This window comes from Dermacentor andersoni, chromosome 4 (assembly GCF_023375885.2).
Source record: "Dermacentor andersoni chromosome 4, qqDerAnde1_hic_scaffold, whole genome shotgun sequence".
NCBI lineage: Eukaryota > Metazoa > Arthropoda > Arachnida > Ixodida > Ixodidae > Dermacentor > Dermacentor andersoni.
Window position 1 is genome coordinate 143,838,291 of NC_092817.1, and position 16,578 is coordinate 143,854,868.

At 44.5% G+C, this 16,578-nt stretch overlaps 1 protein-coding gene across 1 annotated transcript; it reads right to left on the bottom strand.

The window, feature by feature from the left end:
• Window positions 1-1,888: 1,888 nt before the first annotated feature.
• Window positions 1,889-15,350, bottom strand: LOC129386541 (uncharacterized). The gene is made up of 2 exons (XM_055074611.2): window positions 15,159-15,350; window positions 1,889-5,075 (listed from the first exon to the last, which is right to left on the bottom strand). Exons 1-2 carry the CDS (start codon window positions 15,167-15,169, stop codon window positions 4,703-4,705), a joined length of 384 nt encoding a protein of 127 aa, XP_054930586.1. The 5' UTR covers window positions 15,170-15,350; the 3' UTR covers window positions 1,889-4,702.
• Between the last annotated feature and the right edge of the window lie 1,228 nt (window positions 15,351-16,578).

Below are 16,578 nucleotides of genomic sequence, written 5' to 3' on the forward strand. Positions count from 1 at the left end.
TGTTTCTTTTAAAAAAACTTACCAATTTTCGGCAATTTTTGTGAAAAGTATGATGTCACAAATCAAATTTCCGCTTCCTAAAGTTGGGACAATTTACTTTTGTCTCTCAAATGCAGCAAATTTACATTAAAGTCTGTCCATCGCTTGTCTCACGAGAGAATTTTCGCGTTTTACGTGTATTTCAATGTGGAAAACGCAGTCGGCCCCGAGCTAGAGCTTTCTCCTAAGGTCACGCAGATAGCACTTACAAACCATTCCTGGTCATATGATGGCACGCACTTCAACAGACAATTCCTTCCTCAAGCCCGTTTCACTAACACCTTGAGCAATCGCGTTAGGTTTTATCGAGTTCTCGCGATTACTCATAGAACAATCTGGTGTAAAAGGTGGATGTTCGCCCTTCTGCATCGAGAAAATGACGCCGCACGTCGATGGGAAGATATTGCAACTCTGCCGATTGCATTCGAGTAATAAGTTCTCAAAGAAATATTTTCTTTAGGTAAATTTAGGGGCCCCAGGATTCCTCGGAGGCACCCGCCATGACGACTGGTAGTTATGTAGCAGCTTCTCACGACAACTTTTTACCGAAATTTTCTGCGCATAAGACTCATAGTAGATGATCAACTGTTGTCCAACTTGAATGTCAGTAAGTGTACTGGGAAGCATAATTCCCAAACACTGTAGTGCAAGAGATTATATTCGGGTGTGCTTGCATTTCGTGCTTTTTTGTTATAAAGACCGAGTTTAGCACGTTCTGCAAAAATGCAAAAGAAGACAGTGAAAACATTTTACAACTATAGACAATGAAGAAGATGGGGGGGGGGGGGCAAGAGAAGAAAACGCAATTTGATAAATTCACCACAATAGTTCTCGTGTAAGCTTTGTACCCTGAAGCTAAATCCTGTAGAGAAAATTCAGAAGTAATATATGAGCTCATTTTCAGCAAGTACACTTGTTGAAGACACAAGTGGTATGCTTAACAGAGTTTATGAAACTCATTTTTTAGAGCCACCACTTTTTTTGTACACTCGGAGCTATGCCGGAAACGGATGTCTGATGTGTGCGCTTTTTCTTACCAGTCATTGTCTAAGGAGGTAAGACCAGAAACAAGATGACAGGATAATGCGTCCCATTTTCTCGCTGTCAGCTACTCTATGCAGGCTCCATGCAAATGAGCCTCGCCTACACGTTTCTGTTTCTTTGGTCTTCCAATGCCACGTCCAAGGGCGCCTTTTGTCGGCAATGCTGTCGAGTTCGTCAAACGTTTGCTGTTCCTTTATCCTATCGGGCTACATAAAGAATAGAGCCAGTTTACTTCCTTCGCATGTCATTGTTTCTCGTTTTGCTTTATCAATTTATTCATTTATGTATTCCCGATCGTCTTCCACTGATTAACGATACGAATTGTTCACACACACAAAAAGAAATTACAACGATACTTAATTCAACAAATATAGCGGGGTTATATAGGATGTCCCAGCAAACGTTAACCAAGTTGTCCAAGGAAAGAAAAATAATGAAACAGCACATGGGGCAAGATACCATCTTAAGACATATCTTTGACGATTGAAAACTGTAAGTTTTTTAATCGTGTTATGCAGCGTGTTTTGAAAGTATTCCTTTTCTTTTTTATTTTGCTAGACAGCTTGGCTAACATTAGCCAGACCACGGTATGTATTTCTGAACAAAGGTTTTCCTTCGGGTACGAACGGACGCGGAAAAGTTCAGTGCTTGTTGTGATAGATGAACACTTGAACTACATTGTAGTGTGGTATTTGGACACGCCAACCTTAGATAGAAAGAATCAGAAAAAGTCAGAAAAGTTTTTACCAGACAACCAGCAGACCACATTAAATGAAGCTTATTGCACTTGACCGAAAAAGTCAAGTGGCTCTAGACAACATAATTTTTATTTAAGGCTCGCAAGTTTTTACAGGAATCTCGAACAAGGTGTTGAAAAAGAAATTGCAGCATGAAGTTTACAAATCTCTAACCATGCACCAAAAGGAGATATCGAGGTTCTTTAAAGTGCATCTGTTTGGACACCTAAGGCGAATAAATTGGATACATGAATTTACAGCTTACGTGAAATCGCTAGAATATTCACGAGGGTTTCTCAGAAGTCCTACTAAGAAATCAGCAGTATGTATAAGAAGGGTTTACGAGGTCTGCTCCAGAAATTCGTGTAGTAAGTTTAAAAAAAATTGTTTCACAAACTTTAAGATACATTAATGTGATCCCCTCCGAAATATTCTCCATTAGGCACAATACGCAGGGTCCAGGTCTTCTTCCATTATTAGAAGAACCCGAATCTTCTGTCCAACGCTTCAGCGGTGATTACGCCACCTCCGAAGCACCAAGTTGTGGTTGGGGGACAGGAAAAAGAAAGAAAGAAAACGCCGTAGGGGGGTTAAATCCGGCGAGTAGGGAGAGTGGTTCCGCGCAGTGATGAAATTGCGTGCCAAAAACTCAGGCTGTATTAATGACCAGCACGCAGGGCAAAACTCAGTGTCCCTGTTTCGACAAAGTTGGTCGTACGCGGCACTAACATGCTCTCAGATGCCTCCAAACCTCCAGCTAGAAAGGTGAATCGACCGCCTGACCTTAAGGTACAATGTCGATGTGCGCAATTCCATCGCAGTCGAAAAACACGGTCAACATGACTGATTTTTGCTTTGTTCTTCGACGCTTTTTTTTTTAGCCTTGGCTCATCTTTCTTTTTCCACTCCTTCGTCTCCTACTTACGTTCGTAGTCGCATTCACAAATCCAAGTTTCGTCGCCTGCAACGACCCTTTGCAAAAATTCATCGTTGTCCTCTGAAGTTTTCCAATCAACTCAACATTCTTTTTGTCGCAACGTTTGCTCAGGAGTCACCAACCAGCCTCAGCATCATTGTGGGGCGAATATTCTTGATTTCAAAATTTGCTGTAGAAATGCGGTGAACAACAAATTTTCTCAAACCAAGTGCTTCTGATATCGTTCAAGCAGTCATTCGGCGGCCACTGAGCACCAGAGAAGGCATGCGATCGATATTTTCATCTTCACACGTGGTGGATGGGTGTCCTGATCGTCCTTGGAGTCGCTGTGGCCTTCCAGGAAACGCTGGGCACACCTGAAGACAGTTCTTTCATTTATCCATCCTTTCCATTGGCTCTTTGCAACATGTCATGAATTTCACACCGGTCCTGCACAATTTAAAAAGAACTTTAAAATGGAACTATTAGGTACAGTTTACAGAAATGTGATGTCGCTTTTCATTGCTGAGTTAGAGTTCGTAACTTGATAATTGTTTTTTTTTAATCGTCCCATTGCCAAAAATTTTGTAAAGACGTTGATGGCCTAAATAGCAGATCTGCTTTCCGACTCATTATAGATATTAAACTTTGTTTTTATTGCAACAAACCTCATCTATTTGGTGCAGTGGTTGTCAATAAAAACAATTTCTCCATTCCCATGTATGTATACGTATGGGCTCCCGAGCTAAATACTCTTCTTAAGATGGAATTGTTAAATGATGAGACGATGAACTTCGCGGAAAATGCAGTCACAAAAGTATTACACCGAAGTGATTGTCAGGCTAATCGAAACTGAATTTTGTAACAATGATAAACAAAGGAATCATTCATTTTGGTTTTGATATTTATTTATGCAATTAATTATTTGAAAAATGCATGCGCTTCAGAACTTGAATAAACGAATATGTGAAGTTAATAATTTTTTAGCATTACAAACAAAGTAAGCGCTTTGACTTGATGCCCGATAGTATTACATAGAGAAAAAAAAAAACACGCTTATTTCATAAAACAAGCACTCACGAAACGAGGCAGTTAAAAATGAAAAATTTTCTTATACATTTAGCATAATATATGGCATCTGCAAGGTGAGGACGCATGCAGTAACTTTCGTTATATCGAGTAACCTTGTCACAGTATACACGTTTTGAAGGTTACAAATTTTCTCCTATTTTGTTTATTTCGAGACATCACGGGACTGAACAACAATAACAAAGTATGGCATTAATTTATTATTCCTTATATGTATAGCGGGACTGATTGCGGTGATAACCTGAACCAGTTTTTGTAACCAGTTTTGAACCAGTTTTTGTCCAGGTTAACATTCGCTGCGACTGTGACAGGGCCGGTGAGATCGAATCTTATTAGTGGATGCCATGACAGTGACCTGGGGACTTATTGTTATTATTAGTTTTTGAGGACAGCGTTTTCTGAGGAGTCACCATTTTACAAACTTAGACCCTTTTGGATATGTCATATGTAGCAGATCTGTAACACATTATCTATGTCACATTCCTTTTGAACTAAAAAGATTAAAGAAGAAAATTGTTTCTGTAGATACAAGCAGCTGTTTCCATCTAGCTGTTGCTCCACCAAAAGGATAACATTCAACGCTGACACTGCATTGCTGCACTTTCAGGCATGCAGCAATGAACAAACAAGCGCCCACAGGAAAGAAAAAATGTTTACATAAGCAACTTTATAGTCTGGGCGCTCCGGTCATCTGAGCAAGATCATTGAATGCTTTCCCGCTGACGTTTTCGAGGAACGTGACCCAAACTTGGGAGTCCGCGCACTTGGGGCGAGCCACTTCTTTCCACTCTTGTATACTGAACGTTTGAAGCAGGTTCCCGAAACAGTGACGAAGCTTCCACTTGTTGTGTACACGAACTCCTGTAAGCACGGCCGCTTAATCGTCCGTGTCCGTCGCTGGTCCCTTGTGGCGGCCGTATATGAGGTCGTGCAGCGAAGGCTTGGGTCGCAGGTTGTACAGTCCTCTGGACCCGTGAGCGCAGTACGGGTAGTCCCCGAGCTTGTTTCGCCGCCGGTAGTGACGGCCGAGCCAGTTGTCGCACAACAGAAATGACGATCCGTAGGCCAGGTAACCCCATCGCAGAGGGCGGTGCGGCATGCCGTATGGCGGCCACGGTGTGGACGGCCGTGCATGGGCGCATGCCATGCTTCTCCGCGCAGGCGACATCGCCAGCACCAGAACCAGCACGATCGGCAGCAGCAGGACCGGTGCGGCCGTGCCGAAGCGGCGAGATGAACAGGACATGTCCCTGTAAAGGCAAGGAGAAAAGTCAACGAAGGTGTTTTCAACGAAAGCTAATAGCGGAACACTTGCAGAGCGCTGTCCTCTTCATTAAAGGGAGTATACACTTGAAGAGGAATAATTTCTTGCAGTTAGCATAGCGTCTGCTGTTTCAATGCGTAATTCTGTTGAGAACAGGGCCGTTAACCAGCACATCTGTAGTGGTAGTTCACGTGGCCACGCATATGTATGGCCACGTCATATGTGCGTTGTCTCCTACGTCATATTTGCGTTGGCGCGGCAAAAAACTGCCGTCCTCTTCTCCCGCGGCCTCCTCAGAGGGAGAGGGCTGCTCTCCGCAAAACAAGAATCCCCAACGGAAGAAGAGGACAGCTATCCTTTCCGAGAGCTCAAGCACCGCACACAGCCTTCAGATGGCGTGACTACCTCGTGCGACCGCAAATGAGCATCACAGAGATATAATAGTTGGCATGAAGGTGGTTAAAAAAATGGCGTCTACACGGAACATACGGAACAAGCTTACGGAACATCACGGTGACGGCGAGGGCGATAATTCGCCTGGAGGGTCCATATAATTGCAATACGCTATAAGATATACGCCCAATAGAGGAATTTCCTTCCGATGTTTTCGTGGCCAGTTCGTGCACAGTTCGTGCAACACAAGCACATCAGAGAACACTTTTAAACCGTAAGCATCAGTGCATTAGCGGAGCCCACATATCGGTATTGTACAGCAAACACTACCATGTACGCCCTGAGTGTGGAACACTTCATTTCATGGTGCACACCGCAAGAAAAGGTAGCTTTCCCGCGACATGTATGCAACTTGTCTGTCAAGCGTAGCGGTTCGCAGGTTGCGCAGCTTGCACAAGCACTTGCGTAACACTAGGTATTAAAGGTTATCCAGTATTCTGGATATAACCTGTAAAATTAATCCGGCAATAAAATTAAACAGAAGAATGCTGCCTGCATTGGTTGCGGCGAACCTCACCACTATCATGACTCTTGTTTTGTTTCTTTCTTTCTTACTTTTCCTTTTTTTTTTAGGTGTACCTTCTCCAATGTCAATTTCAGGAGTTCGCAGAGACGTCGACATGCGTAGATGCCAAACATCGCCGCCTTGAGGCCCTTGACTAATTAGACAGGCAGCACACGATACTTAGTGACTTAAGTTCACCTGAAGCCTACTGACGTTCTTTTACTTAAAGAAAAGATCATTTATCCTGCACCTTCATTCCATGCGAAATACAAGGCTTTCAAACATATACTTACATCCCAAGCGTCCGCGTCATTAGATACAGCTGGAGGACATGGCGAGAGCAAAGGTGAGAGCCCCATTGTGGTCCTCTCATTGCAACTGTGTTGCCTCATGTCGTCTTTTTAGACATGATTACCGCTTATGCTTACATAAGCAGGCATGCTTCGAGGAGAAAAGTCATCAAGCTGTTGCTGCAAGCTTTTGCACTTGTAATATGTACACTTAACATTAGTCTACTCTTGATGGCAAAATGCCATGCATGCGTAATACCAAGCCACGAAGCAATGCGCGCCGTAAATTGCTTGCATGCGCCTCTATGTGGTTGTGCTAGACGGAAAATTATTATTCCGTGGTGAACACGTTACAAAAACGCAAATAATGTGGCCCATAGTGAGCCGCAGTATCAGCCTGGGACGTACTATATATATATATATATATATATATATATATATATATATATATATATATATATATATATATATATATATATATATATATATATATATATATATATATATATATATATTAGTGAATGTTGTACAAACAGAGCATGGTGAATCACTGCTTCCAATTCCAATAAGGCTTAGTAAACGGGAGAAAACATCGTGAAAGACCCGACAGGCAGATAGCGGAACAGAGAGAACGAGCACTGAATACCTCTATGTTTATTGGAAAACATGAATTATAAGGGCAATCATAGACGTATGCGTATCTGGTAAAAAAAAGCCGTAAGCAGCCATGTGCACCAACCTGCTATAAAGGTTCAAAAGAAAGCTAACGCTTCAAATTAGGCCCTGTTTTGAGGCGAAGCATTCTTGTCCGAGTCAAACCACATTTTGTCGCGTATCTGGTATTTGACTTTTTTTCTTGGAGCAATGAGTAAAAAGAATGAAACCGCAGTTTGGGTAGACATTGTGCATGACTTTAGCCCAAAAGCTTTTAGCCCCGATGGACAGTTCATAAAGTACATAATTAATCATAACATAAACGCGGCACTTGAGAAGCCGATTGGCATCAAAGGCCCTGCACCATTGCTCGGTTCCACTCTTCTCAAGTTGCTCCCGTAACGCTCTATTGAATCACACAAAAGGAGGGGTTGATGTGCGTGCAGTGATTTTCCGCGCGAGGAATTTTTCGTTTTTGGGGAATTTTCGTCCGTAATGTTGTACGAAAGAGAAAACGGTAACCTTTAGGATATTCCAGGGAATTTTAAGATTTGAAAAGCAAATATTAAAAGCCGTTTCACTGCATGAGCCCGGCCTTGAATCGGCCACTTCCAAGTTATTCTGTAATAGCCTTCGTTGTTGAAAAGCCTGCATGTTGTTTTGGTAATAAACGCGAACTACAGTTTGTTGCGTCAATATCTGATAAGGCTACTCAGAAACGCTCAAAAGCTGCAGGCCGCCGCTAGAATCTAGGTGAAAGATAAGTCGGGAACCGACATTAGAAAGTGTCACATTATATTGCGGTCCAACCGAAATGCTAAATAAACGAATAGAGTGTATAATGTTTTTCCACATAGCTTTCTAGTAAGACGTAGTAGTCCTGCGGAAACCCGCAAGGTGGAGAGAAGTAATGAATAAAGGGAAAATCAGACATCCACCCGTTGGTAGCAATTGCTACAAAGGAAACCCATACGGGTTCCTCGAAAGAAAGGCCTCATAGTTGAAGAAATATTCGTCCTGGTCCGGGACTCGATCCCGGGACCACCGCCTTTCCGGGGCAGCCGCTCTACCATCTGAGCTAACCAGGCGGGTAGCAGATGGCAGGGCGAAGTCGAATTTGTCGACAACACGAAGCAAAGGCAAGTGTTTGACGTAGCAGTTCTGCGGAAACCCGCAAGGTGGAGAGAAGTAATGAAGTGGAGTGGAAGTGGAGTAATGAAGTGGAGAGAAGTAATGAACCCCATCCATGGGGGAAACCTGCGGTTTCCCCCATGGATGGGGTACTCTCAGAATGCTCTCAACCACTTAATTCACGCCAACAGCGATGCCCCGATGTATGAAATGCAAAGCTAGGCCTAGCAATCTAGGGTCTTAGCGTCTTGGAGGAATTGGAGAAAAGAAAAGAATTAAAAAGCCAGTTAGGGCATGTCAGTATAGTGTTGGGAAACCATTTGCATTGTCCTCACGAGAATATCACTCCCACAAAGCTAGGATAACACTGCTTCTGAAAAACAAGAAAACAAAAGGGTACATTAATTTTGCTAACCCTTCATGCTTTCCCCCAAGTAGATCCTACCTCCAGTGCAACAACACTCAAGAAATAAGGTTGTTTTGGTTGAAAGCAACCTTCCAGTACAGCCATATAGTGGCCCATTATGTGCCGGGAGGGGGATGAAAGCTCTCAGCCTCTGCCCCCTCTCCTTGGATCCGTCCGTGCAAATCACCTGTGTTTTATTTTTATTTTTTCGTGCGTGTTTGCCTATCTTCCAGCCATGTATGGATGTAGGCGACAATCACTTCTGAAGTAGCTTATTTCGATTAGGCTAAGCTTCAGTTGTCAAAAAGGCGAACCCGATGGGGATGTGATGAGGCAGTACCGACACTTTCCTCGTCGGTCGCGGTTGGACCACACCATGGGAGCGACATCTTTCGCGCTGCACGACTCATGGATGTTCGCGTCTACGTTCCGTGTATTAAAGAGGTCACAAAGGGTTGAATCACGCATGTTTTTCTTTTTATTTACTCTACTGCATGTCACCACGTCGAGGCGTGGCTTCTCAACGTTATACCACCAATTCATCTAATTAGTGATATGCCGGAACTTTTTCAGCACTGAATTATTCTAATATATGAATCATTGTGGAGGGAGCTGACAAAGAAATTAAATAGCGAGACTATTGTGACCTATTTAGCGTCTCACATTTGAACACAGTGGAGAACCGCAATAACACCTGCACCTACGGCCAGGGAACAGCCGGACAATGCTCTTTTGCTCAATGCCCTTAGTTTTAGAGGATGATCATATTAACTTTTCAGGGCTACAAGAGGTGTAAAAGTAGTTCAGCGTCATCACCTCGACAGCTTAGAAGCCTTGGGTCCCGCAGACGCTTTCAACAATGCGATGCACCCTTGGGCACAATGAGCTCTTCTCCATTCTAAATCACTATAAAGTGCTGAAATGTACATGAGTAACAACCATTCTTACAGTAAGTTATTAACAAGTAACATATAGGAGTGCACAAGTATTTTTTTTTCTTGCGCGAATATCTCAATAAGCGCTTCCAATTAGAAAAATGAGGATATAAGCACGGAGATTGAGGAAACAGATGCTATAAGGTGCATAAAGAATCACAAAAGACCAAAGAAAAGCCTGGAGTGATTGCGCTTGCCTACTGCAGTAATTGAGAGCCGCTCGTTGGCGAGTCTTGGTGGGTCCAGCTCCATACCTTGCCGGAATATGAAGCACGCAGTGCAGTCCTACAAACTGACGTCACTATGCAGAGACAACTAGCGAGCTTGGTAAAAATTACAACATTCTTGAAAAACGCATGTGTACCAAAAGGACAAGTACTTTTACACCTTGAAAGCTGCTTTCGGTTGTGCCATGATGGCTAACACCCTTGAGGTGTCATTTTATTCACCCGAAAAAGAAGAATAGAACTGATGTCCAGGAAAGAATTCTATAAAATAACGGGCTTACACAGAGTTACAATCTGGGATTACCACCTTTGAGAAAGGGTGGAAATCGAACTAGAAATGAAATGAAAGCCAACGTTTTCTTAAGCCCGTCGCATTTCCTCTGTTTCTATTTTACACTTCCACGTATTCTCAAAGAACAATTAATTCATCCGTAGAAAGAATGCAGAAGAAATGCGAGGTTACCAACCCAGGAACTTCACGTGGAAGGCAGTCACTCCATTCGCTAAGACATGCAGCAAAAACGTTGCAGAATAGCTGCAACATTTTCGCTGCACGTCTTAGATATGTTTGCACATATTGGTTTCAAAACTTGCGTGATGTTTCCTTTGCAGCGCCTGCGCTCTCGAAGCCCAGCAAAAACTCTTGCTAGTACTGGAGATAGTCGTGAGTGCCCACAAACGCACTATAAGTTATGGGTGAGTGACGGCGCTGGAATAACTCGTTCATACCACATGCACATAATTTCGATTGCTAATTCGTTGTTATGTTGGAGTTGTAAAGCAGCCTCGAAACTTTAGCGTGGCCATTGAAAAAACAACAGCCTTGCAGCGTACTAAGTGTACCCACACACACGGACATCCTGTGATGTGAGTGGCATTTATCAAACAAAATAGCTATTTAAAAGGGCCTTGAACCACCCTTTGGCGTTGGTAAAAAAACGTATTCCGCGAAAGGCATACGCTTCTGTTAACATCTAAGTCACATTTCGCACTCGTGATTGGTTCGTAGGGCTGTCAAGAGGAGCGTGAACGCAACTTTTTCTCAAAGACTCTCTTTTCGGCAGAGGCCTTCTCCTTGCCCGTTTCGGGCTGCCGGCGGCTGTCCCGTGACGTCAGCGGATAGATTCCCATAGAGCGCTGCTATTCGACGATAGCTGACATCCGACAAGAAGGCTGTTTGGATCTTCTGTTCTTGTTATTGATACTGTGTACAGTTACAGACGCAGGGGGGAATGGAACCCTGACTGTAGCGTCGGTCATACTCCCGAGACAATAGATCACATTCTTAGTATGTCTGCCCTCAATATGCGGCTGAGCGAAGGGCTCTTAAGTTTAGTGTTGGCTGCTTGGACTTCCTCCCCATTTCGGAAGAAAATATTTTAGGAGCTTGGAGAAGAGTTGGCCATGCCCAACGCGCCATAAGATCACTCTTGACCTTTCTATGTGAGACTGGCTTAGACGGTCGTCTCTAGGATCTGTAAGGCAAGAAGAGAGGGCGAAATGTGTTTGCGCGATAACGTTTTGTTTGGACAAAATTACTCCTGCGTGTAGTGTAGCATTCGCGTATTGGACAACATGTACGGTAGTAGCTCGTTGTACCATATAGTAATCACCTGCCGTCTTTCCTTCCCTGTATCTTCCACTTCCCCTTTCCCTAGTAAGGAGTCGCAGGCTAGAGACACGCTCTCCAGACCGACCTCTCCTCCTTCCTTTTCATTAAAATCTGCTCCTCCTCCTACAGACGCAGCGGCTTTATAACTAGGGTTATGCGTTTTGGAATAAATTCGAGAAACTTCGAAAAAGAAAAAGCTCGCCGGTGAAGTGTTTACGAATTCTGTTTTATCCCGAAAGCTGCGATTTATCCGGTTTCAACAAAAGCGAACACTGTATTCAGTGTAAGGAGACCCGTCTTGTGGGATATGCATAAACACCCATCGTACGGAGTGCTTAAAGCATTGTTTTTCAAACGGCTAGTCATAACTCCCAAATGGGTCATGAGCCTTTTTCTGGAGGCCATAGAGGGTCCAGCTATATGCACGCTCTGCTTGTCAGAACAGATATGAATTTTCGCTCTCGCTGCCCATCCTCTTTCAACGTCGTTTGAAGAGTAATATAAGCATGTGTTAAGCAACCACTCTGAAGTAGGATTGGTGCTAATAAAAGGGGTCACGACCGGAAAAGTTTGCGAAACTGGTTTACAGGGCGCAAGAATGGGTGTAGATTTCAACACACCCATTCAACACGTTTGCGGGTGTTAATATTTTAATTTTAGGGTTATATCCACGCACACACCATCATACTGCTACATCGGTGTTAAATAAATGAAATGCAGAGTGCGACACCTTTTTAGCATTTAGGCTGGCAAGTTTAGGTTCCTTTCATTAAGTTCACTCTGCATGACATGCCATCTTATGCCTTAGTATGGCCATCTCATATGCCACGATAGGACAAAATGGCCATCACCCTCCGGCACGTGTTCATTGAATAAATGTTGCATCAACGCTTTCACAAACTAATGTGGTGCAAGTTGTCTGCTTTCGCGAAACACACTCTGTTTGTTTCATTTTCCTTTTTTTCTTTTCGTGAGAATTGCCGCTTTGGTGCTGCCATATAAAAAGGGCATGGTGTGTTGCCAATGCAATGTACGGAGTAATTAGAGCATGAACACGTAGAGAAAAAAAAAATAGGCGTGCTTCGTAATGACTTCCTTTAGTTCCCATTGCTGTGCAAATTTTGCTGTTCGTTGCCAACCATGAGGAAAGAAAACGTTATATAACAGGCTCGCTATTCGGGGAACGCCTAAGAAGAGGGAAACAAAAGCCTGCTCCAGCCGGTGCCCAGCAATGGACGAGGTCGGCGGAACGTCAAGTATGTAAAAATGTGCTCAGAGAGTGGCAGCAAATAAAGCAGAGGCCGCGAAGCGGAGCGAACGCTGAAAGGAACTCGCACGTTTGCCAGCCAAAGAGTTGACAAATGAGAAACGGCTACGCAAACACAGCTTGCGGCTTGAAAACGAAAGCGCAAATATTGGCTCGCAAGTGGCGCTCAGGTGTCGGGGGCGCGATGTATGCGGAGGGAGGCGCCGGCTGCGGGGCCGAACGCCGCTGGTGTTGAGCGCGACGTGGCCGCGGTCACGGCCCAGGGGAATTCGTTCAAGGTCGCGGCCGGCCGCTTAACGAAGACGGCGCCCGGCTACACCTCGCGCCTTGCTGGAAGCCATTACACTGCGCTGCGGAACTCTTGATCCCGCGCTGATCCGAATCGCGATGGGCACACCCAGATTACGCAACCCGAAAAGTGGTAGGAGGAGCACCGCCGTTCGGCGGCTTGCTGTAAGTCTATCGCATCACAGGTGCATCTTACATGGGACGTTAAGTATATGACACGTAAAAAAGAAAAAAAGATACGACAAGCATTCTTGAATAACTTCGTTTTTGTTGTTGTTATGATGGCCATGGAGCAAACAGGTCGCCGACCTGGAGCACCAGAAGCTCTAGAGCGCTGTGCACTTTTGGTGGACAGTAGGGCGGCAAAACACAGGCGCCGCATGAACGAAGATTGCAGATACTTACCACAGGTGCGCGTATAATCACGGATAAAGAAACGTGCGGATCCAGCGCACGTGTTGGAATCTATGTGTGAAGCGACACTTCAATGAAGCGGTTAGTTAAAAGGCCTTACAACTAATGGCGATGCCTACAGTTGTTTTTACTTTCATCCTGTGCAACGTCTAATCACATTTGATAAATGTCTATATTTCTCCACCACATGGGTCCCAACATAAATCACACACCATTTTATATGTACGCGCTGCAAGCCTCATAAGCTAAGCCAGAAAAGTAAGCACCAAGTCAGGCGGATGTAAAGTGTGAGACTAAAGCGATGTACGGGGCTTGTGGGGGAAAGGATGGCGATGAAAGGTGTGTGCACAGATAAGTAAGACATGTGTCTAGCTATATTATGGACCACTTGTTTCACAGCGGCACATCCTGGAGGAGTGGCTAGGAATGGGCGCACAACGAGGGGACCATAGCGAACGGCGAGATCAAGGAAAATCAAGTAAACCAAAAGGATACATCGAAGATAATGTGCTGTTCCCTTAAAAGGTAGGCGTTCTTTAGAACTACCCATGATGTGGTGTTGTACTTTTTATGTAGCACCTTACTTTTAAACTACTTGGAACAGAAATGCGCTTACTGGCGCTACTTTATCGGTAGACATATACTGCGTTTATATAAGCGCTGTTGCTGGTACTTGCATTCAGCGACCATATAAACTTCCTATATAGGTTCACAATTATATCCACCGAGGTGATAAGGATGATGCTGCAAATGGTGCCAGAATGGTTAACCAACAGCTGATTTAGAAAGGAGCAATCCTAGGCTGCCCGAGAGAAGAGACACCAACGTACAGTAAACGCGGCCGTGGGCTGCAAATTGTTTGCCGGTGTCATGAAATCAGGAACTTTGCAGGCAGGGATGGGGTCGGCTGGCGCAAGTCAGGTGCTGTTGCTGTTAACGGGAGAAATGCCTTCGCTTTGCACTAGACAGAGAGGATGATGGCGATGCTGACTTCTATAGAGCGGGGTGCACGCGAATTAGAGCTATAGCTGGCAACACAGTGCTAGATAACATTTATACCAGGAGGGCTATTTAGGTAACATGATACCCAACTGTGGTAGCGAGCTTTTACTTTTTCGAGAAGTCAGCAGCTAGCTTAAAGGATATCTTAGAAAAACATATGACGGATTTGTGACCTGCTAACCTGAACCTTGTAAGGTGAACATCAGAAATTGTTAGCGGAGTCACGAAATGAATAATAGCTGATAACTGTACTTTGAATGCTAGTCGACCATTATGCGACGGTCATTATGTGCTTTCTCAATTCTAAAAATACCTTTAGGTACGCAAACTCTGCCATTATTTTTCTTCCGTTGGCCGTTCTAGCTGTTCTGAATTACTGATCGTAACAACGCTAATACGTATCCTCCTATTACAGTGGACAGCGTTAACACTTGTTAACTCCTCGAGAGCTAGAGAGAGAGGGATCGACAAGAAGGAAAAACAGGGAGGTTAACCTAGCTTTCGCCGAGTTGGATACGCGGCTCGTGGGGAAGGGGAAACGATAACAAGGAAGTAGAGAAGGAGAAGGTTAGCCATTGTGCGCGCACTTCGCAAAGAAATGTTCACTTAGGATGTATGTTCACTCACAGACACAAGTAAATTCAATGCTCGCTTGATGCTACCCCAAGTACGATGCAATGACTTCGCAATGACTTCGGCAACTGACCATTGCGGAATTCTTAGAATTGTTGCTGCATGGGCCGCAACGACGGAACGTGGAATGTCTCCGTCATCACATTTGGCTTAACTGGGCTTACCTCAAACATAGACTACGCCGACCTGAATACGCAGAAACAATGCGAAAAGCAGACAGCGCAGTCGCCCTTTACAACAATGTTAACTCACGATCTCGGCATCAGAAGACCAGAAGCACAGCTGGATCTCCCTGAAGGCCCCTTAATGTTTGGGGGGTGTTGCGTGCAGCCAACGCGCTGAATGAGCTTGGCGACGTTCTTGAGGAACGAAAGCGCGTGATCAGTTTGCTCGGGCCGAAAACGTTGCTTCTTCGGGATAAGGGAGAGTGAAAAGACATCCACGTTGGTTTTGGCCCGACCTGTCCGCAGCCTTACGCGAACGGAGCATAGTGAGTGAGGAGCATAGCAAGGTACGGAAGAGGAGGAGGCGGGTAAAGCGCTGTGTACCCAATGCCAGACCCGGTTCCTCGAATAAATTTGGTTTCGGAGGCCCTGTTAGGGCACCTTCCTGTGAGGCCCGGCTCCCAAAACTCCAAGGTCGCTGCGTGTGACGCTTGCGGGTATCTGCTTGCATGTGGACGTTCTCCTAGTTTCGCTTTCGTCGAAACTCTTTCTGAAGAATGTGGGCCCTCTTGGCTCCTGCGGAGACCCGCCTGTTTGAATTAACGCCCCTAGCCAGGCCCCCAACCTATGTGTTGTGCTGGGCCCTTTAGAAAGGTTCTTTCTTGGCTTTTTCTTTAATGCTGTGCCCAGCTGGTCACAAATTGAGGCTGAGAAGCTACTGCTCGAACCGTTTTTTTTTGTGCGTCTATCCATGAATGGAGATAATGCAGTCATTGTAGATATTTCACGCATGAGGTCGAGGCAACAGCAAATTTTTCTGTCATGAAGTGTTTTTTCTTCTATTGTAAGCAATTCTGGAGACTCGCTTTAAAATATAATGAAAGCATTTTGTGGTCACAGAAAAGCAATATGTAATCGAATGAAACTCTATCAGGGGATTTCACACACACACTTTTACTTTTTTACTTTTACTTTTTCACACAGTAAAGTTGCTTAGAATAGCATTAACTCTCCTTCAAAAGCAATTTCCCAACCTAGCAGTGAGCCGAGATATAACTGATTTTGCGAAGTGCTAATGACTAATCTATCACGCGAGCTCTTAAAAGACATGATGCAGATATTCTACGGGAAACTGCATCCCATGTTCAGTTCTCGGAAGGAAAAGCAAATATTTTCTTACAGGCATTTAAAAAAAGAAAGTGGTGACGATAGCACGTTGCACATCATGGAAGGGGATTGAAATTGATGACCTAGAAGGAAAAAATATTGCATGTTCCTGTTACTGTGGAAATCGAAGTTATGCGCAGACTTTTGCAGGTAGCTGGCTACGGTATCGATTCTGCGGCGGCGCGCCTCGGCCGGTTCTCTGACTCTCTCGATAACTTGAAGCAGGTGCTCTGTGGAGCTCGGACATGCTGAGGGTCAGGGAGAACGTGGGCTTGCCTAGCCGCTTCATCATTGCGAACACGTTCTCCTTAGATAGATAGATAGATAGATAGATAGATAGA